Raw genomic sequence first — 24,427 nt, forward strand, 5'->3', positions numbered from 1 at the left:
GGGAGGGAATGACCATTCTCTCAAATGAAGGAATGTCATTCCACTAAGAATGAGAATGAGATTCTGATTTCGTCTAACCAAACAGTTAGAATTAAAATAAATCCTTCTGACTCCAATTCCGAACCCCTATTCCCATAAACCAAACGTACCCCTATTCCTACAAATAAGACTCCAACCAAACTAAAAATCAAAATGCTCAATGCGTCTCAGTTTTACTGACAATAAACCTGTTTAACTCAGTTTTCCCAATTTTATGGTCCGACCATCCGGTCCAATTCAAGTCTAACTGCAAGATTCTTCTTGCTCTTCTTCTTTTTCCATTTTTTCTTTTTAAATATTTTTCAACCCTAATTTTTTTTTCAACTCTTACGATGATTACCAGCACGTGGAACACGTAGATGCTTACTGGGAGAATGAAGACCAGTGAGATAAGATTCCAGGCCGCCCCTTGTGTGGTACTAGCGCGAAGGTTCCTAGTATTGCTATTTGCTAGCTGTTGCCACGACTCGGTCCCCGGCGGCCATGACCCTCTGTCCTCTGTTCGCCACAAAAATAGTCAAAACCAACGGTGTCGACATTTTCTTAGCACCAAAGAAAGCTCAGACGGGCTCCCATTCGGGTCGGTTCAGACTATTATATCTCAAAATGATAAATTCAACCTAGTAAGCCTACAACATTCTCAGGTACATGGCGATAGATGGGGATGGGGATGTCAACAATCGGGTTTGGAGCATGTTTGACTAAATCCTAACCCGACCCGAATAAATCAATAGGCCCCTCAAATCTATAACCCATTACCCATCCCATCCAAAATTGCCGTACATAAATAATCTAAGTATATGTATTTGGTAGTATTTGCCATTTCTCCAAACTCCAAAGCATTTCCATTTCTTCCGTACCATCTCCATATATATAGGTGTTTGATACGTTTTTGCTTTTTAAGATTCAGTATGAATATATACAATATAAATACATACAAAATAGTATAAAAAATAAGTATTTATTGAAAGAAACAAGAATGATACCAAACAACGCCCAAATAAGCCAACGCACCCAATATGATAACTCAGCATCCCTCTAAATATGGAGTTACAAGCTCTCTATAGAAAGGTTGGTAGACAATGCACATACCCTACTTTGTCCCCAACCCTTAATCCCCTTCCATTAAAAGTGGTAACCAATTTAGGCAATATCAACTAATCCGATATTCTGATCTATCATGGATTCATGGGTAATATAAACCCGAATTGGATATGAACCCGACCCGGGACAACCCCGACGGTCGGATCGGATCGGACGTAGACATGCTCCCACCCTGACGTAAATTAGCAATGGTCAAAGGGAGTACATCAGTATGGTATGTCAGTATGGTATTGCTGTGTGCAGCTAACGTAGAGACCACTTCCCAAAGTTGATAAATAAAATAAAAAATCAATAAACAAGTATTAAAAAAAGGGCATGCATGCGTACACACTCATTGTGTCTAGTGAGCTTAGTCATGACGTGACTCTCATTACCCAAATCCCACCGCTTTTTATCCTCTTTCACTCAATCACCACCCTTTTAACCCCTTAATTAATTAATTAATTAACATTATTAAATGCGCCCCCACTCCTCACCGTGGATAAACATCAACCAACTTGTTCATGACTTCATGTAATCGGTTCATGTCATTACGTGGGCAGGGAGTATTTGGGCTGGGCTTTCTTTGGCCCAGAAAATTTCCACACATGGGCCCCATTTAAGCAACCTAGCACCTCAGTAAATGTTCTAGTGGGTCCTACATCTTGGAAATAGTTTCTAATTGCTCAGGAGTCAGGAGATTCGTTCCTGTGTGAAACAATACACCATGGTTCAATGTATAAGCGCATCTGATTGCCCCACCAGGCCACCAGGTCGTGTGGCCTCGGGAATATCTCATTTCCCAGAAGTTCAAATCTGCTCCCAACATGTTCCAATAGGGAGAATGACGAATCAGTTCAGGTCAGAATTTTATAACCCCAAAGTACAGGGGAATGCATCTTGACCCTGAATTGATGCTAAATTCACGGGCAGATGTGATTTATAGGGGGGAGAGGGCTGGAATTCAGAATTCTGCATCGTTTGTATCCGTATTTCTCCGTAAGCTATTACACTCACACATCGGGAATATTTCCCTGAATGACAGGAAGTATTCCCAATGTACGACTGAAGTGACATGTTTGGACAGTATTGGGAGCAGATCCCTACGCGTGGCCGTGTGGGGGTACGAATGCTCTATGGAAATTCGGTTAGGAATGTCCTGACTTCCTGTGCGGTTAGGATAAAGCACCGGGGCCGTGGGCGAGGGGGCACACGTTATCGGATGATGTGTATAAGCGTCCTCCGTTGAATCGCCAACTCACGAGGACCGAGGACGATCGATCGGAACGATTCCGGGGAGCGTTGGCCCCGCGAGCCGACTCGCGAATGCGTACAAAACCGGTGACGCAAGGAATGACAAAATCACCAATTGCGGCGTATCAACACGTGGCGATGCCGCTTTCGACACTCGACGCGTGTCCGGAGGCGGTCAGCCCCTCTTCGTCCTCAAGGCGGGATGGTCATGCCCACGTGTAGTTCTAGACATCACCGGCGATTTAGACACGTGGCGTTTTCCCTCTATAAATACCCCGCTCTCTCCCGAGTTTTAAGTTTCAACAGCCGTCTTTGGAGAAGAGAAGAAGAGAAAAGGGTGAGAGAGGAGAGGCTCGGAGAATATAAATGACGTCACATTTGCAGTTACCGCCGGGATTCAGATTCCATCCGACGGATGATGAGCTAGTGGTGCACTATCTTTGTCGGAAATGTGCGTCTCAGTCCATCGCCGTTCCGATCATCGCAGAGATTGATCTCTACAAATATGATCCGTGGCAGCTTCCTGGTATTTTTCATTCGTCCTTGATCAATTTTTTGTTGTTTTGATTAGTGATTTAAGTGGATTGACTGAGATTGAGGTTTGCGTTTGTGCAGGGATGGCGTTGTATGGTGAGAAAGAGTGGTATTTCTTCTCTCCCCGAGACCGGAAGTATCCCAACGGATCGAGACCGAACCGGGCAGCCGGCTCCGGTTACTGGAAGGCTACCGGAGCGGATAAGCCGATTGGACATCCAAAAACTATCGGAATAAAGAAAGCGCTGGTGTTTTACGCCGGAAGGGCTCCCAGGGGCGAGAAAACCAACTGGATCATGCATGAGTATCGCCTCGCCGACGTCGATAGGTCGGCTCGCAAGAAGAACAGCCTAAGAGTACTTGCCTATCCTTCCTCGTAATAAATTCATGTTCTAAAGGGTAAAATAGACAATTAAAACGTGATAAACTCAAACGGAAAACGAAGAGGAGACCATGGGCGCCAAGTGAATCTCACTGGTCGCATGGGGGGCAAAATAGTCTTTCTGGAGTTGCCCTGTATTATTGTATCGGGAGGTCTATCCTTCTCAATGGACCCTACCACATCATCATCATAATACGAATTATGGGTGGGTCCTTTGAAAATGAGAAAAGCTCTTAAAACTCATCCGTCGACGTATATTATTATTGTGGAACAATGATGTAGGGTATCCATCATACATCACCTCTATTATTTTTCATGTTCCTCAAAACGGAAAGAATTAGATTCCTGAAAAAACCAAAGATAATTTCGGGTGTGGTTTTGATTCTCTCTAATCGGGTATTTTAGATTCTTATCTGACGTTGATTGATCTGCAGCTGGACGACTGGGTGCTGTGTCGAATCTACAACAAGAAAGGTGGCAGAGAGAAGAATTTCACTACATTCGATCGGAAATCGGCGCTTGCTCCTTCGTCAACTTGCTCGGATATCGAAGATCAGAAGCCAGAAACCATATCATACCGCCGGGACATACTGGAGCAACGTCCGGCGACGGTAACGGCACCGCCGATGAATGACATGATGTACTTCGACACGTCGGATTCGATACCGAAGTTGCACCCGGATTCGAGCTGCTCGGAGCACGTGGTGTCACCGGAATTCACTTGCGAGAGGGAGGTCCAGAGCCAGCCGAAGTGGAAGGATTACGAGAAACCCCTAGGATTTCAGTTTAATTACATGGACGCCATTGGCGGTGCCGCTGACAACCCGTTTGCCCTACTCAATCACCAGAGCAATGAGCTCAACCCATTACAGGATATGTTCATGTACCTGCAGAAGCCATTCTGATGCGGGTGATCGGAATCTCAGATTAGATGTGTGGGGCCGCTACATTCTTCCTCCGTGGTGCATGCAACACCGGATACTTGCACTGCACACGAGGCCGAAGTCCATGACTGTGCACGTGCGAGGACAGCACATGAGTCGTAGGAGCTACTTACATTAAATGGGTTTTGCTAACATGCATTTGGGCATCACATGAATCAGGTAGGGACTCCAGTTGGTCACAGTGATTCAGTGGTCCGCGTTGCATGTTAGATTTTCCCCATTATAATACATACAAGTGTACAAGATGTACATAACATAGATAGCCTGCTCCCGGGGTCCTTTACAGGGCCCCCCTCCCTCCCATCTCTCCCTATTCTTATATCTGGAGAAGATTTTTTATGGTGTAGCGAGTCGCATGATTAATTATCATCCTTTAAGTTCTTATCATTTTTTGTGAGTTATGGATGGATTGGATATTTGGATTTGTGGAAAGAGACCTGCAAAGAAAATTTGACCATTGACTTATCTCAAGAAAAGAATGTTGGACCGATCAATATAGATCGGAGATAAGAACCAAAGTAAACAATTCAATCGTACAATTGGACCTCTTGGGCAAATCGGACGGTCTAGACTCTTGAGAAGGATGGGTCGCTTCATGGTGGGCCCTCGTTGAATCATGACTTTTAAAAAAGCATCTTTTGGTACATTGAATCAACGGGTCGGGTTTGGAACGGGTTTGCCTCAACCTTAATCCGACCCTCCAGCACTCCAATCCAAACCCGACCCGACTCGGCTTAAAAATATATGATTCCTGAACCCAACCTGATCCTATACGGTGTAACCCATGTAATTTCAAATATATTTTTTAACACATTTTGAAGATTTAAAATACAATTATTTAAATAAAAAATTGTTTTATAGATGTTAAGGTGTTATTTTTTCTATTTAAAAAAAGAAAACAAAATCAAAATCAATATATAAATAAATTATAAACTTTTAAAAATCAGAAAATTGCAAAACTATTTAGTGTATATACAAGGTATCATAACCCGTAGGGTGGATCAATCAAAACCCAAATCCGATTCAAGTCAAAAAATCAAACCCTAATCCGACCTAAATCAAATATACTTTACCCTAACCTAATCCTATAAAATCGAATCCAACTGGATTTAACCCGAGCCATTGACATCCTTAAATATACAAACCGAAGTAACGCGTTTTCTCCAATTGAAAGTAACAAAACCACTTTTTTGAGTTGCTTTTCTTCTTTCTTCCTGTCATTTGACATAAGTGGCTGGTGCGCAACGTCCATGTGTTAGCATGTCTTTGTCTTGAATGGCAGTGGATGTTAGATGGGAAAAGTCACTTAAAGTGGACTGGACCGGCCCATTGGATAAATTGGCTCAAGAATATGTGAACCGCATCAGGCATGGAAAAACCTAGACTGACCCGGAGAATTCACCGGTCAATGCCACCAAACGATTATTAACATTTAACAACAATGTTTCATACTCGGACCAGATTGGGCGATTGAACCGGTGAACCAGTAACACACTGAGCTTTCGAGTTCTGGTTAGGTTTCACCGGTGAGTTATTAATTTTGAGTGTACTGTTGACCAGTATCTGATTATGGCCCTGTTTGATGATTAAGTGGTTGTTAAAAGAAGTAATTATTGCATAAGTACTTTTTAAAAGTACTTATTTTAACAACCACTTAAGACTGTTTGGTGACTCACTTGCCAAATCACTTATTATGTTTTTAAGCACTTATTGGGATGGAGATATTTGGTAAGCTATTTTCCCCATAAGTGTTTATATTAACACAAATGAGAATTTTAGCCCTCATTTCACTCATACATATATATACAATGTTTTTCACATGTTATAATATACATTTCAATGAAAAAACGCCACATCATGACAATTGAGAGCTCATGTAGACCCACACATGAATCATCATGTGAACTCAAATAATAATAAAAAAAAAAAAAAAAATAATAATAATAATAATAATAATAATAATAGCAAATTTAGATTAAAATATGATAATTTTAACTATATGTATAAATCAATAATAGGAAATTAAGATTATTCAAGAAAATAAAAAACACCACCAATATCAAATTAAAAAATAAATAAAATAGGATGACTAAATTCAGATTTTTCAAAAAAAAATAAAATAGGAGAATATTAACTATACATATAAATCAACAAAAAAATTAAAATATGATAATTTTAACTATACATATAAATCAATAATAGGAAATTCATATTATTCAAGAAAATAAAAAAACACCAACTATCAAATTTAAAAAAAATAAATAGGACGACTAAATTCGGATTATTCAAAAAAAATAAAATAGGCCAGATAATATTAAAAACAACACCAACAAGAATTCATGAAAAAATCACAAATATTCATAAATATTCACATGAAGAATATATTCACACAAATATACATATCGAATAAAGAAAAAAATTCAATCATAAAATCGAAAATAATATATTCACACAAATATTCATTCAACTTCAACAAATTTTCATACAAATATTCATCCAACTCATGCAAATTGTTTGCATGATTTCTAACAAAAAAAAACACCCAAAAGAATTTTGGATTTGTCAACAAAAAAAATCAAACCAGAGAAATAACCATCCAAAAAACCAAAAAAAAAAAAAAACAAACAAACATGGAGGGGAGGAGTTTGGGCGACCTCACCTTTTGGTCACCGGCGGCTAGACGGTGGGATATCGTTGTTGAAGTCGTCCAAACACAGATTTGTGACCAGAGGGAAAAAGAGAGTTTCAGACTTTAGAAAAACGCAAAAAAAAAAAAAAATCACAAATCGATGGAATACTATAGAAACATAAAGGTAAGAGTAAAACAGAAGGTCCGCCGGCTGTTTTTGGCTCACCGTCGAACGTCGCCGGTGGACCTGCAACCAAATGCCGCGGCTACCTGTTGTTGTAGGTTTTCGAATGGAAGAAGAAGATGATAAACTCGAGCAGGGGTAGTTTTGTCATTAAAAAAAACAGGGACAGATTTGTCCCATTCAAATGAAGAAGCACTTGTTCAAAAAGTGCTGAAAAAAAGCCACATCCTTGTCACTTTTTTAAGAAGTATTTTTTTTAACAATAAGTACTTACCCTCTTTGTATAAAACACACATAAGTACTTAAAAACCATGGTCTCATGTCTTAAAAGAAGTACTTGTTGAAATAAGTACTTCTTAAAAGTGAAATCAAACAGGGGCTATTTATCATTTTCTCCATTTTGCATTTGAACAAGTTGGGTTTGTATTTAGACCCAGACAACATCAAACCAATTTCTCCCACTCCTAATTGATAGGATATTGGGCCTATTGGCTCATACCGATTTTTAGACATAAACTTTAGGGTTTAAGGGTTTTGAGGTTTAGAGTTTAAGTTTTAGGGTTTAATTTTAAGATTTAGGGTTTAAGGTTTATAATTTTGAAGTTAAATATAAAAATCAAGAGGTGATTGGACCTTTCGTCTGGACCATCCGATCATGGTAGAAGTGAACTAAAGCCTCCTAATTGTCTGCAAAGTGCAAAATTTCATTGCGGTTAAGCCTTGCACGGGGTCTGCATTTTGTCTGAAGGATTTAGGCATTATTGTGATTAGAGTCGCAATTAGAGCCGAGTTAGCCCAAACCCAACCAAAAGTCAAGTGAGGTTGAACTTTAGGTTAGGATTAGGGTTGAAAAGTATAAACCCGACTAAACTTTTAATTGGGGAACAGTTGAGATCTTTATCAAGGTTCTAAATATTGACACCCCGTGTTGATGCTATTTTTTTATGTTTTACTTATTTTTTTTAATAGGTTTAGAGGGGCCGGTTTAAGGCCTGGCTACCCTCTGAACCAATGGCTGACCCGATACAATCTCTGTAGGGGCGTATCGGGAAGCCACTGGTATGATACGTATCGGCCGATACGTGTTGGTACTTTGAACCTTAGCCTTCACCAATCTAAACCAAATTTCATATTTATATCTATGTATAAATGTTATATAAACATGTTACTATGCAATTATGCATCAATGTATGTATCTATGTATTTTCTTTATACTAGTATTTATGTATTTATGTATATTCTATATCAAAAAATTTAAGTTTAGAGGCAACTTATTTTTCTAAAATATGATAATTATGTTCTTTTACAATAACAATGCTGGAACTGAATTAACCCCAAACCTTGAATAATTTCTCAGAAATAAAACACGCACACGATATATTGGAATGGACCCCGTCCAATACAAAATCAATTTGGATGGATTGGATGGCCAACAAGATATATTGGATTGGAACAATTCGGTCTAAAATATTTATTAGATTGGATTGGACTGGTCCGTCGATAACAAATTTATATTGGATTGGGTTGGATTAAGCCAATATCTAGTCCATTGATATAAGATAAGAATATATGTGTTAAGGGACCAGGTTTAGGTTGAAACCAATCTAAATCAAAATGAATTTGAATAGATCCGACGGTCCAGACATTAAATTGGACCGGTCCAAATTGGTCCAAAGCATTCATTGGATTGGATTGGACCTGGTCCATTTATAATGGACTCACATTCGACTAGATCGGATTGGACCAAATCCAGTCTAATTGACATCCCTATATATAGCAAAATAAAGCAGAGAAGTCCTTAACCTAACCAAACAGGCTAAGAGTTGGAGGCTTGATAGCTTAGGTTGGTTAGGGCTAAAGTTGCATTTGGTATTTTTTATTTTAAGGACTTATCTCCTTTTTGCATTTAAAAACTCAGTGTTAATGGAGGCATCTTAACTGTAAAAAGTAAGGTCGCAACTTGGGTCGGGTTGATGCTCAGGTTAGGGTTAGGGTTGAAATTTATGAATCCGACTTACTTCGGGTTGGATTAGGGTTGACCCCTTGGACAACCCGAATCCGACTCTATACTACATATCATATATAAATATATGCTATATATATGATCATACATTGATTTGTTTAGATGCATGATAGTTGTATAGCCACTATCACATACTATTGTTTATTTCATTTAAGATAATCACTTCACTTAATCCTAATTGGAACTACTAAAACCTTGATAACATATTTTATGTTTTTTGATTATTTTATTCCTTATCTCCTCTATGTTGTTTGCCACCCATAGCTTGCTGCCCATAAAAGATCTATTATAAGTCATCATAATAAACTATAGTAATTTCAAACACTTTTTTTCTGAATTTTGTATTTAAAGAACCAATAAAAACATCAACAAACAAATACTAATAAAACATAAGATTAATAGATGTTGTGAAAGTTAAGTTAAGATTTAAGATTAAGAAGTTCTACAAGATTTTAAGGGATGGGAAGAAGGTTGGGTTGGGCCCAACCCAAGCCCAGCCCAACCCGAAATTGACTTTGGGTTGGGTTGGGTTGGATTAGGGTTGAAGGAATTTACTTAGGATTAGGGTTGAAGGAATTTACTTAGGATTAGGGTTAGGGTTGGATAGGTCGAGTTAAAGGTTGGGTTTGAGGTTTAAAACTTAGGTTTGAGCTAGGGTTGGCCTCAACCCGACCTAACCCGATGGTCGACCACTGATGGCTTCATCCACATGGATGGTATGATGGTCCCGGCCACCGTCATCTACATATAAATGATCATCGGTGGTCAGCGATCTCATCTAAGCTCAACAGCGATTGTATAACAGCGAGTGTATAACATTCCCGACCACCGATGCCTTCATCAACAGCACTGTATAACATTTCTGACCACTGCCGATAACCCAAAAATGGTTTTGCATTCTTAACACCTACACATTAATCTACGTTGAACTTCTAATACAACAGAATACATGAACTACTATAGAGAAGTGAATGTATTACAAACTCGAATAGTAAACTATAAAATGTAAAATCAAAGCATGTATTAGGAAACCAACTAACCTGATCAAGGATGGATCTGGTTCTTGTACAGGTTGTACGTTTCTCAGTGTGGAGGTAGTCTCTACTTCTTCTAGAGGATGTGTTTCTCAGTACGGAGGTCTGGTTCTCGTAGAGGCTATGGTTTTCTCAGTCTCTCAGTTACAGTCTTGGGTAGTTGTAATTACAGTTACGTTGTGATTCATTAGAAAAAAAAAATTACAATATCACACGTATGTAAAAGCAATAAGAGAAAAACAAATCAGAGATGGTCATGTGTCTCCATGGTAGTTGGGTTACAATAGTTGGCTTTGGGTTTTGTTGGTGGGCTTTGATAGTTTGCAAGTTAGTGGCCATGTGTCTCCTCTTCCTACAATTTAGGTTGGTGGCCTTCCGTCTGAAATGAATGAGAGGTTTTTGTTTGCTGAAAAATAGGTATCGTGACTTGTACAGAATAAATTCTCTCCTAACTTAATAATTGATGAACAGATGTCTAAATAGAAGAAAGCCACATGTCTGACTGAGGGAGACTTTAGCCTGATTTCATTACTTTAATATATATATATATATATCTTAGATACCATGGTTTTTTAGAAGATAAGAAGATTTGCCTCATGTCAGCTAAGCCACTTGAGAATTAAGAGTAATAGAAGGAAAAATCATTACGTAGCTCCCAGTAAAGCTGTATTTGATATCATGTGGAGGGGACAAAGCTAAGGGTTCCTTGCAATTTTTCACATTCAGGGTTTCTTTTCCATCAAATCAAACACAGCCTAATGGAATTCTTTTTCCATGGCAACAAAGCAGATACAACACTCGGTATACTTATGCATCTTTTTGTTTATGATTATGAATTTATGATATGCGCTCACTAGTGGGGCAAGTTTTGCATCCAAAAATTGATGCAAAATTTTCACTGCCTTCCTTCTACATCAATTTCTCTCATCCACCTCATCCTCTTACCTCATTCCTAAATAAGAAACCCTCGTCTTACCTCCCTTCTATTTCATATAAAGTAGGTTCACATCATTTTACTTCTCATAAACAAATAAGACAAAATCAATTCTTTTTTTTTTTTTTTAAGCCCAAAGTTTAAGAAACAAACTTGGCCCAAACCCAAAGAACACTTCTCTCAACAGAACACTCTCAGCCCACCCCACAAAGCACAAAAACACCAGCTAACTCTTAGGCTGTGTTTGATTTGAAAGAAAAAGTAGGGAAAGGAAGGGAAATTTTTACAAACCTTGTACAGGTTACCTTTCCTTTCCCTACTTTTTCCTTCAAACCAAACATAGGGTAGGCAATCCTATAAAGTCTTCAAAAATTAACTTTCTTACCCGACGTGGAAGGTGTGACAGATTATTGAAAATTGTAAAGCCTTCCAAATTTCCACCAAGTTTAGCAAGGTAATAAGCTAATCTATTGGCTTCAAGGTATACATGCTTTATTGAGAAAGCACAAAGATTAAGAAGCATTCTCATTTCAACTATATTAGTAATGGGATACTCCAGGGTGTTGAGAGGTATCGAAGAGGTGTGCCACTGTCGAGTTCTCACATTCAATCTCGAAGTTAAGATAGTCATGCTGAACAAGGTTTTTAAAACCAACTCGGAGACCAAATCGGTCATGGGTCCGGTTCCCGAGTCGAATGGTCCAATCATTCAAACTGAACAATTGGCCCGTTTTGATAAATAATAAAAAACAGTCAAAACCGTTGAACATTTCGAATGGTTCAACCACTCGGGTCAGCGGTTTGCTGACCAAAATAATGGTTTTTTTGGAAAAATTCGATTTTGGGGAAAAATAGAACCAGTCACCTGACTGATTCCCGATTTTTCCAGTCCGACCATCCGATCCGGTCTGGTTTTGAAAACCATGATGCCGAACACAAATATTTATCCCATCAAGGAGAGCTCGAGTTTCAGCTTGGAGAGAGGCACATTCACCATAAGGACTTGAGAAAACTTCAAGAAACTTGCCCTCATCTTCATGAATAAACCCTCCCCCACTGCCAAGGCCTTCACAAATATTTAACTTTACCTTGCCACGTGAAGGGGCTTGCTACGTAACCCATTTATAAAGCTTTGGACGGATGGGCTTAGGGGGAATTGGAATGATGAGTGTTTTCAATCCATCATTGGCCCAGCTGGTTGAACCACCTAAACCATCACTTGGTCAAGATTTTGGATCCCGTTGACTTTATCAAAAACTATCCGACCCAAGCGGTTGGACCATTGACTCGGTCAACCCAATGACCGGGTTGCAGGTTGCATACTAACTGTTGATGTTTTAGACAAATTGTGTAGTCTATAATGGTAATTTTTTATTATTTATTATTTAGATAGGAAGTGGGGACCACAACACTCTTGTTGGGTCATTTTTGAGCAGTTATTTTAATTATTTTATTTGTTAGCCACCCTATAAGGGCATATTGGTCTTTGTACTCTTTATTATTTCAGACTATAAATAATAGTGAAGGAAGGCGGCCAACATTATTGCTCTCTTTTCTCTATCAAATCTCTTCTCTTCCTTTTCTCCTTTCTTCTCTTCTTCAAGAAATATTTTTTTTTTTACAAATTTTTTATTTCAACACCTTTCTACTTGGTACTAGAGCAAGGTTAGGGCTTTTTGAAGTTTTTTCATGCAATCCTAGACCATCTAGTTGCATGAGAAGATAAAGGGTTGATTGATCTACTTCAGATTGCCCAGTTCTTGGATTTTTTGGTGTGATCTAGTCATCACGAGGGTGATCTATGTTTTGGAATCAAAATCAGGAAAAAATGGAGTGTGGGGAAGAGTCCTAGTCAAGTTCGACTCTTCAATTTTGATCTGATCTTGGGCGCTCAAGTATTGTTGGACTTCTCTAGGTATTCTATAGGGGCGGTTAGGTTTCTGGAATTTTCTGGGCCATCTGGAGTGGCCGATTCACTTTTCTCTCCGGTGGGAGACAATGGGAGGAAGGAGATTTCTCTCTAGATAGGGTTTTCTTCTTTACCTTTGTGTGTGAGATCAAATTGATCTTGGAGGCTCTCTACCTAAGTTTTTTTTTTTGAACTGTTTGAATATGGATAGTTGGAGTGTTGAGCAGAAGTCCACAAGTAAACATGGGTCTGGGTGTTGGAGGTAGTAGTGACATTTTTGAGTTTGGAATTATTATTACAGTGAAGTTTGATTGTACAAATTATCTAGAATTGGCACAATCAGTCAAAATGGCCATTGGTGCTCATGGGAAACTGGGGTACACCACTAGGGAGGAAAAGAAACCTGATACAGATCCCTTCCGGTGGGTACAAGAGAATTACATGGTAATGACCTGGCTATGAAACTCTATGTTACTTCACATTGGTATTTTTTTTTTGTGGCCTAATACTGCAAAGGAGATTTGGGATGGAGTGACTGAAATCTATTCCCAAAAACAAAATGTAGCTAGAGCGTATCAGTTAAGGAATCAGGTGATTAGTACAAAACAGGGAGATAAACCTCTTGCCACTTATTTCTCCATGCTGAAAACTATTTGGCAAAAGATCAACTACTTAGAAACTGTGGTTTAGGAGAGTATGAAGGATGCAGCAACCTATCTGGGGTTGATAGAAAAGAATAGAGTTTTTGAGTTCTTGGTCGGGCTGAACCCTGAATTCGACATTGCCAGGCAACATCTCCTTTCTAGAGAAAGTGTAACTTTTTCTCAAGCTTATGCCTTTGTCTCTAGGGAGGAGAGCATGAGGAACGACATGTTGAGACAGCCTGGGATTAATCAGTTAGCTATGATTAGTACAGTTAAATCTAAGCCAAATAGAGGCAAGGGGAGTAGTGAGACTAGGAAGGAGGACAAGAAGGATTTGGTGTGTGTGACTATTTCAAGAAGACTAAGTTGTTAGATAGTGTATGTCCTTAGCTCCAATCAGATTGATGTGCAAATACATTTATTGTAAATGAATAAAAGTAAATTATTGTTTCATGTTGATATTGGTATATTTCTGTAAAATTACCCCATAAACTAAACACTTATGAAACTTGTGTTAGTATAGAATGTTCTCAACCATTGGATAGACTTGGTGAGTTTATCCTGCCAAGGCTAACATTGATGTGCTACCAAAGAAGTTGGGGTAGCTTGTCTCAGTTGCTAGGGTTAGACCCAAAGCACATGCAATGTGTGTTTGGATGAAACACTAAACTCGGACCGTTTTCTAGTTATGCCCTAGACCTTGGAGGTTGATGGGCAAAACTGGAAGTAAAGGTGTAAAGTGGGTCATGCCGTGCTGGCGCGTGGGCCATCACGAGCTGTGTTGCCCTCCCCGGTGGAAATCTTGGGGGTCGGCTCGGCATGACCCACGGCCCAGGCCTAGGCAGGCCTGTGTCGTGCCGTGCTGCGGGCCTAGGCCAGGCCGGGCTGCAGGTCGTACCGTGGGCTTGGGTCGTGCCAGATCGGGCCACAAGGCGGACCTTGGGCTTAGGCCAAACCGGGCTGCACTGTTTTCTTTTTATTCTTTTTATTTATTTTTTTTAATTTTGATTTATTTTCTAAGTAAAATTGTAAAACTAAAATATTTAACTTTCCTTTGAAGTTTGGCAATTAGGAACTAATTAAAAAGTTAAGAAATGAGATATCTAAGTTATCAAACACATAAATGAAAACAAATACTTAACCAAATTCAAATAAGAATGATGGAACAAATTGAAAGAAAAATAGGAATTTTATTTCATTTAAATTTGAATGGTACAAATTACGAATACAATGATTTGATCATTGGATACTTAGATGAATGAAATATGAAAATGGAATAAATTAATAAAATATAAAAAATACAATATGGTTACCAATTGAAAATACAAAATTACATTGTTAAAAAATTAAAAGAAAATATCAAATAAATTAAATAAAATTAAAAAATTTACAATAATTTGAAAAAATAAAAAATTCTATACAAGTAGTCAAATTCATGAATCATCATTCATGACTTTCATCATCTACTTTGGGTGAAATATCCGATGTAGTATCATGCCCTCCTTTGTCTTGTAATCTATCTTCTGCATCTATCCAATCCTTGAAACAAATGCACATCTCTATGCCTTCATCGTTCATGCAGCTTCTTTTGTCGTCGAGCACCTTGTTACCTGCACTAAAACAAGACTGATGGAAATTGTAGATATCGGAGGGGTTAATAGATCACGTACCATGGCGGCGAGTACTAGATAATTTTCTGAATGTTCACTCCACCATAATAAAATATCAAAATTATTTGATCCTTCACCTAAATTAGAAAAATTTGCTTGTAAATAAAAATTAAGTTCAATAAATGAACTTGTTGTAGAACTAGCAGATTTCTGCAATTTACTTATTAAATAAAATAGTTTTTCTCTTCTACTACTGGGCTCAAGGTCAGAAGTAGAAGAAGATGATGAACAAGTTGTAGGAATATTTCCTACAACTTCATATTCGTACAAAGTGTACATTTCAAATAATAAATTATTAATTTCTTCTTTTTTATTTCCTATATCAATATTCATATTTTCGCAATATGATTCAAGTAAAATAACTAAACCATCTTTCCTAATCCTAGGGTCTAATACTGTAGCTAAACAATAAAGGGGAGAAATGTTCTCCCAATATTTTTTCAATTAATTTTCCATTATTTCAACAATACATTGAAATTGTGGATTATTTCTATATTTTGCAAAACAATCACTAATTACCATTAATTGAAAAGGTAAATTACAAGTAGTTGGATAATAAATTCTAGATAATTCATTAGTTGCATCATAAAAATGTTTTAAAAAATCTCTTAGACAGATTGTCATTTCCCTTTGAATTATAAAAATCAGAAAGAATTTGTTTATGAGATATACAACTTTCTATCATAGCATAGGTAAAATTCCACCTATGCTTTACATCTAATATAAAATGCTTATATTTTAAACCATAATTTTGACATAAATATTTAAATTCTTGTTTTCTTGCCCCTGAACCTTTTATACATATAATACAATTTCTAATTTTTGAAATATGAGGAGAAATAATATTCAATACATCTTGAATACATAAATTTAAGATGTGACATGCACATCTAATATGAAAAAATTTACCATTTAAGCATGGTCTTAATTGAGATTTTAAAATATTTATTGCAGAATCATTATTGTTGGCATTATCAAAACTAATAGAAAATAATTTATGTTCTATTCCATAAGCATGCAAAGTATTTAAAATAATCTATGTGGCCATTCAAGCTTAGTAAAACTTAAAATTCTTTTATTCAAAAGCCAATTTTCATCAATGAAGTGGCTAGTAACACAAATATAAAATATTAAATTTGGATGTCCAAACATCCAAAATAATTGCAACTTTAGAATTAAGATTTTCTAACAAAAAAATTAAATTTTGTTTATAAGAACAAAAAAATTTTAAAGCATCAATTCTTATAATATTCATAGAAACTTTTTTATATTGTGGGTTTACAGAACTACGCAACCATTTTGCTAGCTTTGGATCTTCAGTTAATATAAATGGTTGTTCTGCATGTACAATATACATAGCAAGTTCTTGTCTGATTTTTTCTTGTAAATATTTAAAAGTACCAAAACTACCCCCCTCCCAATCTGTGTTTGGGTTGTTTCTCTCCCTTCATCTACTTCTTTCTCATGTGTGAGCAGATGTCTGCTCAAATGACCCGTACCACCCTTGCTACAATAACTAAAGTCCTTCCTACATTTTTGGTAAGCGGCCCTTTTCCCCTTTCCCTCAATATCCTCTACTCTGAAAATATTCCAAACCGGGCTACTCAACTTAATGACCCTTCTTTTTCCCCTAGTATCAGTATCGGGGGTGAAAGTTCCACTTCCATTGACAACAATTGCATCAATGCTAACACTATCATGATGCGATTGAATATCATCAATGGTGAACATGTTGGGGAATCGGTTTTCAGAAGAGCCAGCCATTTATTTTAATTCTACAAAGATAAGTAATAATCTAATTCGACTTACCCAGATTGCTTGTTCAAAATCCCAACTTGATTTCAATGGTTGAAGCCTTTCAACGTCCAGGCCTCCCAAATTGAGATACTTGAGCTGGTTGAGCAAGCCTTCTTCTTGTTGAAAGTTGAAACTTCAATAAAGCTAAGACTTGAGAATTGGAGAATGCAGAATCAGACAATCAGCTAATCAAAATTACTCAGATTGCAAAGAATTGAGAATGTATGAGTATGAGAGAGAGAGAGAGAGAGAGGGAGAGAAAGAACAGATTAAGAGAATTATTGAATTGGTGTGATGAAAATGGTGGAGGATAGGGCTATTTATAGGAACTGGGTATAATTCAATTGCCCAAAATACCCAAAAAACTAGTTGTTATTTATTTGTTGAGAGGGGTATTTTGCTCATTGTAATGTTATTTATAACTTTACCCAAAAAGCCCCCCTAAATTACTTGTTATATAACTGTTGAGGGGCATTTATGTCATTTTTCAACCCCCATAAAGAAAAATACACAAATACCCCCTAATATGGTTGTTTATAGCTATTGGGGGGTCAAAAGCTAAAAGCAGTCGTTGGGCCCCTTTGGGGGGGGGGGGACAACGGCTATATTCTAGGTGGGCCACACTCGGCCCACTACAGGCCCCGTGGGTTGTACCGTGCCGACCTGTGGACCTTGAACCCCTGGCCCAGCATGGCCCGTAGGCCTTCATGTCATGTCGGGCCAGGTTAGTCCAAAATCGTGTCGGCCTGGCCCAATTTACACCTCTAACTGGAAAGTTACACATAACCCCTAGATTTGATTATGGTACTACATTAGGTATTGGATTGGGCTATCTTTTATGTGCCAATCAATGAGATCCATTGATGGTCAAAACCTGGGTATGTTGGGGCAGTCTGAGAATTCACTTGAGTGGGTGATCATAGTGATAGGATCGACCCCTTTGTAAGACAAAGTGAATGATAGGGCTTACACTCTCTCTCATGGAAACCTATACTACCACTAGTGGATTTCAACTGTATTTGAGATTTGGTTTTGTAATCCTAGGATCCATCTGAGCAGAGAGTGTGACATTGTACCTTGTAGCTAGGGGAGAGGTCCTTCCCTATCGGGCAGTGTTGTGATCATTATGGGCCGAGAGGTTAAGTGTAAGAGACCATTACAGGGCTGATTACCTGATGGGCTTTATTTTACTTAAGTCCATTATCCTTGAATCTTCATAGGATGGCTGAATTCAATGATCATTTAAGTGTAAGTTGAGCCCATAGTGATGTGCCCATGGGTTCACTGCATTTAGTAGTGAATTTGGCCAAGCCTTTTCACAGAGGTTGGGCCGAACCCATGTGAACTTATGTGAGGTCATTGTGGAGTCCCACACTTTTTGGCGTTGTAACTGGAAGCACGTCATTAAACACCCCAGAAAACCAGTTTAAATATTTATAATTTTTACCATTTCTCAAACAACTACTAACGTAGTAAATGGGTGAGAACGGGTCGTATCCATAGGGAAGTGAGGGAAAATTAATATACACTCAAATCCGGACAAGAGAACACAAGAGGGAAGTGCAGAAATATAAAAATTACTTAATTAAACTGAGGAAAATATAGAATTTGAACAATACTGAAAGTTAAAAGTGCAGAAACATAGATAAATACAAAAATAAATAAATGAAAGAAACAAAATAAAAATCTGTAATCCGATCAGAGGTAGCAGTCTCTGGATCTCTCCTTTGACACTCGAACTTCTCGAGCTAGGCCTTCCGTCTTACTTGGCCGAATTACAGATCTGTAGAAAAGAAAACAAAGATCAAACAGAATGAAAATAAATTATAGAAAGGAAATAATGAAACTGGAATTGAAAGAACAGAAATTAAAACTAAATTAAAGTAAAAGTGGTTGGGATCCGATTCCAGAGGTGGCAGTAGTGGTGTTGGAACCCCTCCTCTTGCCTGGGCGTCCTCCTCTTCCTCTACCCTTGAACTTCTCAAGATCAGCCTTCCATCTTACCTGGGGGCAGAATCCAACCCTTTCTCATTAGCCCTTGGGTCCTTTTTATAGAGAAAGGTGGATACAACTAGGATTAGAGAGAAAGAGAGGGTGGCAGTTGGGTTTTAGCAAAAATATGGGTGCCCTAGGGTTTAGAATGAAGGGTTAGGATGGTTCTAGGGTGATCCAAAGGCTGAGAAGAAAAGGAGAAAGCACCCAATATTATGTAAGGCTGAGATTTAATAGCTAAAGACGGAATGGTGAAGATTAGAAGTTAGGTGGCTCGTAAGGTTAGAATGCTAAAAAGTGAGTGCACTAGAATGGATGGTGGAGATTAGAAGGGATGGAAGGTGAGGATTTAGCAGTTAGGGGCGGCTAGGGTTTGTTAAGAGTGAAAAGAATGGGTTAAAAGGCGCCCTAGGGTTTACTAAGGCGTGGGGAGCATGCTAATACAGTAGGAGGGGCGCCAAACTTGGTTTAGCAGCTAAGAGGCGCCCTCCTGCTTTTAGTTTTTCACAAAACACCCCCTCTCTCAATTAGACTTCGCACCAGCTTCCCAAAATCTGCATTTCAGCCATGAAAACTTCCCAGTTTTCTCTAGAATTTGCACAGAGACCCTCAAAGGCCACAACATTGCATTTAATAGGAAAAAGGCACATCTTGACTATTCTAAGGCCAAAAATACCCCTGAATTGATGCTCTTAAGGCGTCAAAATGCAGAGTTATCACACACCATACAAATCAGGCCTGAGTTGACCATGCAACATCTTGGGTCATGAGCCTTTGAAGGAAATGGGCCTTAGGCCCATAATTAATAAAATTAAGTAAGTTGTCACATGATAATTTAAGTTGTCATGTTCTCTGGGTCGAATCTGGGTTTGGAAATGAGTATGCAGCACCCATCCTCTTAAGAGGACAAGGCTTATCTCTTAATAGAGTCCAGAACTAAATTAGATTTGGATAATCTCCTAATTTGATTAGGAGAAGTTCTTCATAAGGAGATAAAAGAAGAAGAGGGCGAACCAAACTAGAAAACCACTCTCTCTTGTTCTCTCTTCTTCTCTTTTGTCTTCCAAGAAACCCTATCACAACCTAGGCTTTCAATGACTGATAGAGATCTTTTTTTTTCGCAAGAAAAAATCTGAGGAATTTCAGGCTCACTTATACATTGCACCATCTTTAATAGAGGCTGGTTTTATGACTGATTTGGGTGTGAACTTCCACCTTGGGGTCTGCATTTGTGGTATATATACTAGGTATTAATCTCCCTCTTTGTTTAGTTTCAAATCCGGTCCAGTTCAATGCAAGACCGACCCTAAAAATAGGGAATTTGATTCCTAGATGGATTAAGGAATTTTTTAAATTTCACCCAGCCATTTAGCATGGTTCGGCCATCCATATGATGGATCCTAACCCTTCCAACATAAGCATACCAGAGACACCTGTTGGAAGCATTACTTTCATCTCGTACCATCTAGAATCAAGAACAAGAAGGGAAATGCAAATGTGGCAATTATAAGAGACCCTTCAGGACCCCTCTCCCAGGCTAATCTGGAGTCCATTGTAGCAGTGGCAGTGAGGATTGAATTGGAAAAGTATGGACAACTTATGAGTAAGAAGGATTTAGTCAGTTCTAGTTCTTCAGATGGGCAGAACAATGCAGGAGCCAACTATACTACTTCCTCTGCTCAGTGACATTTCTTCCTACTAATTGTGTTTTGCAGGATTTGGAATCAAAGAGGACAATTGGGAGTGGTCATGAGGTGAATGGAGTCTACCTTATGGATGAGATTCTGAGACATTAGAGTCATCATGCTAGTAGCAGTAGTAATAGTGGATCAGAGTCGATGAGTCAAATTATGCTCTGTTATAATCGTTTGGGTCATCTTTCTTTCATTTCATTGAGGTTTTTGTTTCCAAAGTTATTTGAATTTGTTCTGTTGTTTAATTTGGAATATGAAAGTTGTCAGTTGGGAAAACATTGTAAACATTCTTTTAAACTAAGTAATAAAAAAAGTTCATTTGCTTTTGATATTGTTCATACTGATGTATGGGGTCTTTACCACATTTCTTCAATGGGTGGTTACCATTATTTTCTCTTGTTTGTGGATGATCATACACGGTATTCTTGGATATATCTGATGAGATCATGTGATGAAATACCTATTTTGGTGTGACAATTCTATCAGATGGTTCTCACATAATTTGGAGTAAGGATTAAAATCTTTAGATCAAATAATGCTAGAGAATACTTTGAAAATGACGTGTCCTCATACTTTTTGGAGCATGGTGTGATTTATTGGAGTAGTTATGCATACACACTGCAACAAAATGGGGTAGTAGAGAGGAGGTATAGACATATTGTGGAAGCGGCAAGGAGCCTTATGGTGTGTTCCTCATTTCCTATTCATTTTTGGGGGATGTAGTTCTCATAGTCGTGTATCTGATTAACTGTGTTCCTTCACACACTTTAGGGTTTAAGACAATTTCAGCGTGTTTTTTCTAGATGAGGAGATATTTTATATACCTTTGAGAGTTTTTTGGTGTGTCTCCTTTGTTCACATTCTTGGTCCTCATCGCAAGAAATTAGATCCTAAAGCCAAGAAATGTGTTTTCCTTGGGTATACTCAAAACCAAAAGGGTATTATTGTTATGATCTAGTGTCAGGGAACATGTTTGTTACTATGGATGTTACCTTTTTTTAGTCTACTTTATTTTTCTTGAGTGGTTTTCCTCAATGGGAGTTTTTCGGGGAGGAGAACTCACAACCTATCCCTCTTTCGGTGTCACTAGTTCCTTCATCTGATCCACCTATTCCCCCATCAGCAACTATAGTCCCATTGCCTGATCCACTACGGCTAGTCTCACAAGCCTATAAGCACCACCAGAAGAGGGTTTGACTCCACACATGCTTAGATATAAGAACCTACACCACTCTCTATCTGTCCATCTGAGATCCCAAGTTTGGCTCATACAGTTCCAGGTATATCCCTTGAGCCTGAGCCTATTATTTCCCCTGATAATGATGTTTTTGTACCTAACACTATTGTGGTAGTTAATCCCTCTGATCTTGATCTTCCCAATGCACTCCGCAAAGGGAAGAAAAACTTTACAACCCATTGCATTTTACACCATCTCTCATATGGTGCCTTATCACACTCCTACCATGCTTTCCTTTCTTCATTGGATTCTGTGTCTATACCCAGAAATGTCAGTGAACCTCTCTCCTCCCTCCAACCTGAGTGGAAACCAGCTATGCAAGAAGAAATGGAAGCCTTGGTTAAAAATCAAACATGAGAAATAGTTAATCTTCCTATAGACAAAAAGACAGTCGGATGCAGATGGGTGTTCATTGTGAAGTACAGGGCTGATGGCAACATAGAGAGGTACAAGGAAAGGTTGGTTGCAAAAGGGTATACACATACCTATGGTATTGATTACCTGAAGACTTTTGCACTAGTTGCTAAGACGAGCTCAGTTCGAACTCTCTTGTCCCTAGCAGCTACCTATTCGTGGCCTTTATTTCAGCTTGATGTTAAAAATGATTTCCTTAATGGTGATATGTAAGAGGAGGTATATATGGACATTCCAATTGGTTTTTATGAGAATGTTGGTAAGGGAAAAGTTTGCAGGCTAAAAAATCATTATATGTTTTGAAATAGTCACCTAGGGCATGGTTTGACAGGTTCAGATGAGCACTTATCCATTTTGGGTACACACAGACTCAATCCGATCATACTCTCGTTGTAAAAAGGAGAGAGACACTCTTGTCAGTATTGATTGTATATGCAAATGATATAGTTGTTACAGGAAATGATATGAAGGAGATTGATGCACTTAAGAAATCACTATAACAAGAGTTTGAGATCAAGGATCTAGGTGAACTGAAATACTTTGTAGGGATTGAGGTTGCAAGATCCAAGTATGGGATTTTCATCTCTTAGAAGAAGTATGTGTTGGATTTCCTACAGGAGACTGGGAAGCTAGGAACTAAACCAACTAATACTCCTATTGACCCAAATCATAGAGTTAATGCTTTGGATGGTGAGTTGGTTAAGGATGTGGGAAGATATCAGAGGATGGTAGGCCGACTACTATATTTATGTATGACACGTCCAGACATCTCCTATGATGTTATTGTTGTGAGTCAGTATATGCCTGCTCCTCGGGTTCAGCACTAGGAAGCCATTAAGAGGATACTTGCATATCTGAAAAAGCATCCTGACACAGGGATTCTTTTCTTAGACCATGAAAATTTAAAGTTGGAGTCCTACATAGATGCAGATTGGGCAGGTTGATTAGATGACAAGAGATCTACATTTGGAGTATGCACCTTTGTGGGAGTAAACTTGGTCTCATGGAAGAGTAAAAAATAGTTAATTATAGCTAAATCAAGTGCAGAGGCTGAATATAGATCTATGGCTCATGGTGTTTTAGAACTACTTTGGGTGAGATCTCTATTGAGTGAGCTTGGAATAAAAGTTGAGGAGCCCATGATGTTATATTGTGACAACCAAGCTGCAATCAATATTGCCAACAATCCAATTCAACATGATAGGACTAAACACATTGAGGTTGATAAGCACTTCATAAGAGAAAGGGTGACAATTGGAGAAGTCTGCTTACCTTATGTCTCCTCTGAACTACAATTGGCTGATGTCTTCACCAAAGGGGTTGCAAAGAACAAGCTTGAATACAATCTACGCAAATTGGGAATGTGTAACATTTACTCCCAACTTGAAGGGGAGTGTTGAGGTTTTAAACAAATTGTGTACTCTATAGTGGTAGTTTTTTATTATTTATTGTTTAGGTAGGAAGTTGGGACTACAACACTCTTGTTAGGTCCTTTTTTAGTAGTTATTTTAATTGTTTTATGTTATTTTATGTGTTAGCCGCCCTATAAGGGCATATTGGTCTTTGTACTCTTTATTATTTCCGGCTATAAATAACAGTGAAGAGGGCAACCAACATTATTACTCTCTTTTCTCTCTCAAATCTCTTTTCTTTCTTTTCTCCTTTCTTCTCTTCTTCTTCTTCAAGAAATATTCTTTTCTTTTATAGATTTTTTATTTCAGCACCTTTCTATTGTAACTGTGTATGCAAACTTTGGGAGGCCATAACTTTGCACTCCGATATCCGACTGAGATGATTTGTTTTTAATTTTAGGTAACTTTTCGAGATCTATGCGTCTCAAGGCATCATACCTTGCTATTTTTATGAAAAAAAAAACCCTTTTTTGGCCTTAAATCGCAATATTTTATATTTTATAAAGAAAAAAAATTAAATTGAATTAGAAACATAAGTTAAATATAAAATAATACATATATCATATCTAAAACATAATTGTACATTATTTATTAATAAAATATATATTATACACACAC

At 38.0% G+C, this 24,427-nt stretch overlaps 1 protein-coding gene across 1 annotated transcript; it reads left to right on the forward strand.

Annotated features, from left to right (window-relative positions):
• The first annotated feature begins 2,666 nt into the window (after positions 1-2,666).
• On the forward strand, positions 2,667-4,623 carry LOC104605791 (NAC domain-containing protein 2). Its single transcript, XM_010270685.3, has 3 exons — positions 2,667-2,902; positions 2,992-3,266; positions 3,727-4,623. The coding sequence occupies exons 1-3, from the start codon at positions 2,743-2,745 to the stop codon at positions 4,195-4,197; spliced, it is 906 nt and encodes a 301-aa protein (XP_010268987.1). The 5' UTR covers positions 2,667-2,742; the 3' UTR covers positions 4,198-4,623.
• The last annotated feature ends 19,804 nt before the right edge of the window (positions 4,624-24,427 follow it).

The sequence above is a fragment of the Nelumbo nucifera genome, chromosome 1, assembly GCF_055504915.1.
Source record: "Nelumbo nucifera cultivar China Antique chromosome 1, China Antique-T2T, whole genome shotgun sequence".
NCBI classification, from domain to species: domain Eukaryota; kingdom Viridiplantae; phylum Streptophyta; class Magnoliopsida; order Proteales; family Nelumbonaceae; genus Nelumbo; species Nelumbo nucifera.

Coding starts and splice junctions, on each gene's coding strand:
- LOC104605791 (XM_010270685.3), top strand. CDS start 2,743: ATGACGTCACATTTGCAGTTACCGCCGGGATTCAGATTCCATCCGACG. Junction 2,903..2,991: donor TGATCCGTGGCAGCTTCCTG/GTATTTTTCATT, acceptor GCGTTTGTGCAG/GGATGGCGTTGTATGGTGAG. Junction 3,267..3,726: donor GCAAGAAGAACAGCCTAAGA/GTACTTGCCTAT, acceptor ATTGATCTGCAG/CTGGACGACTGGGTGCTGTG.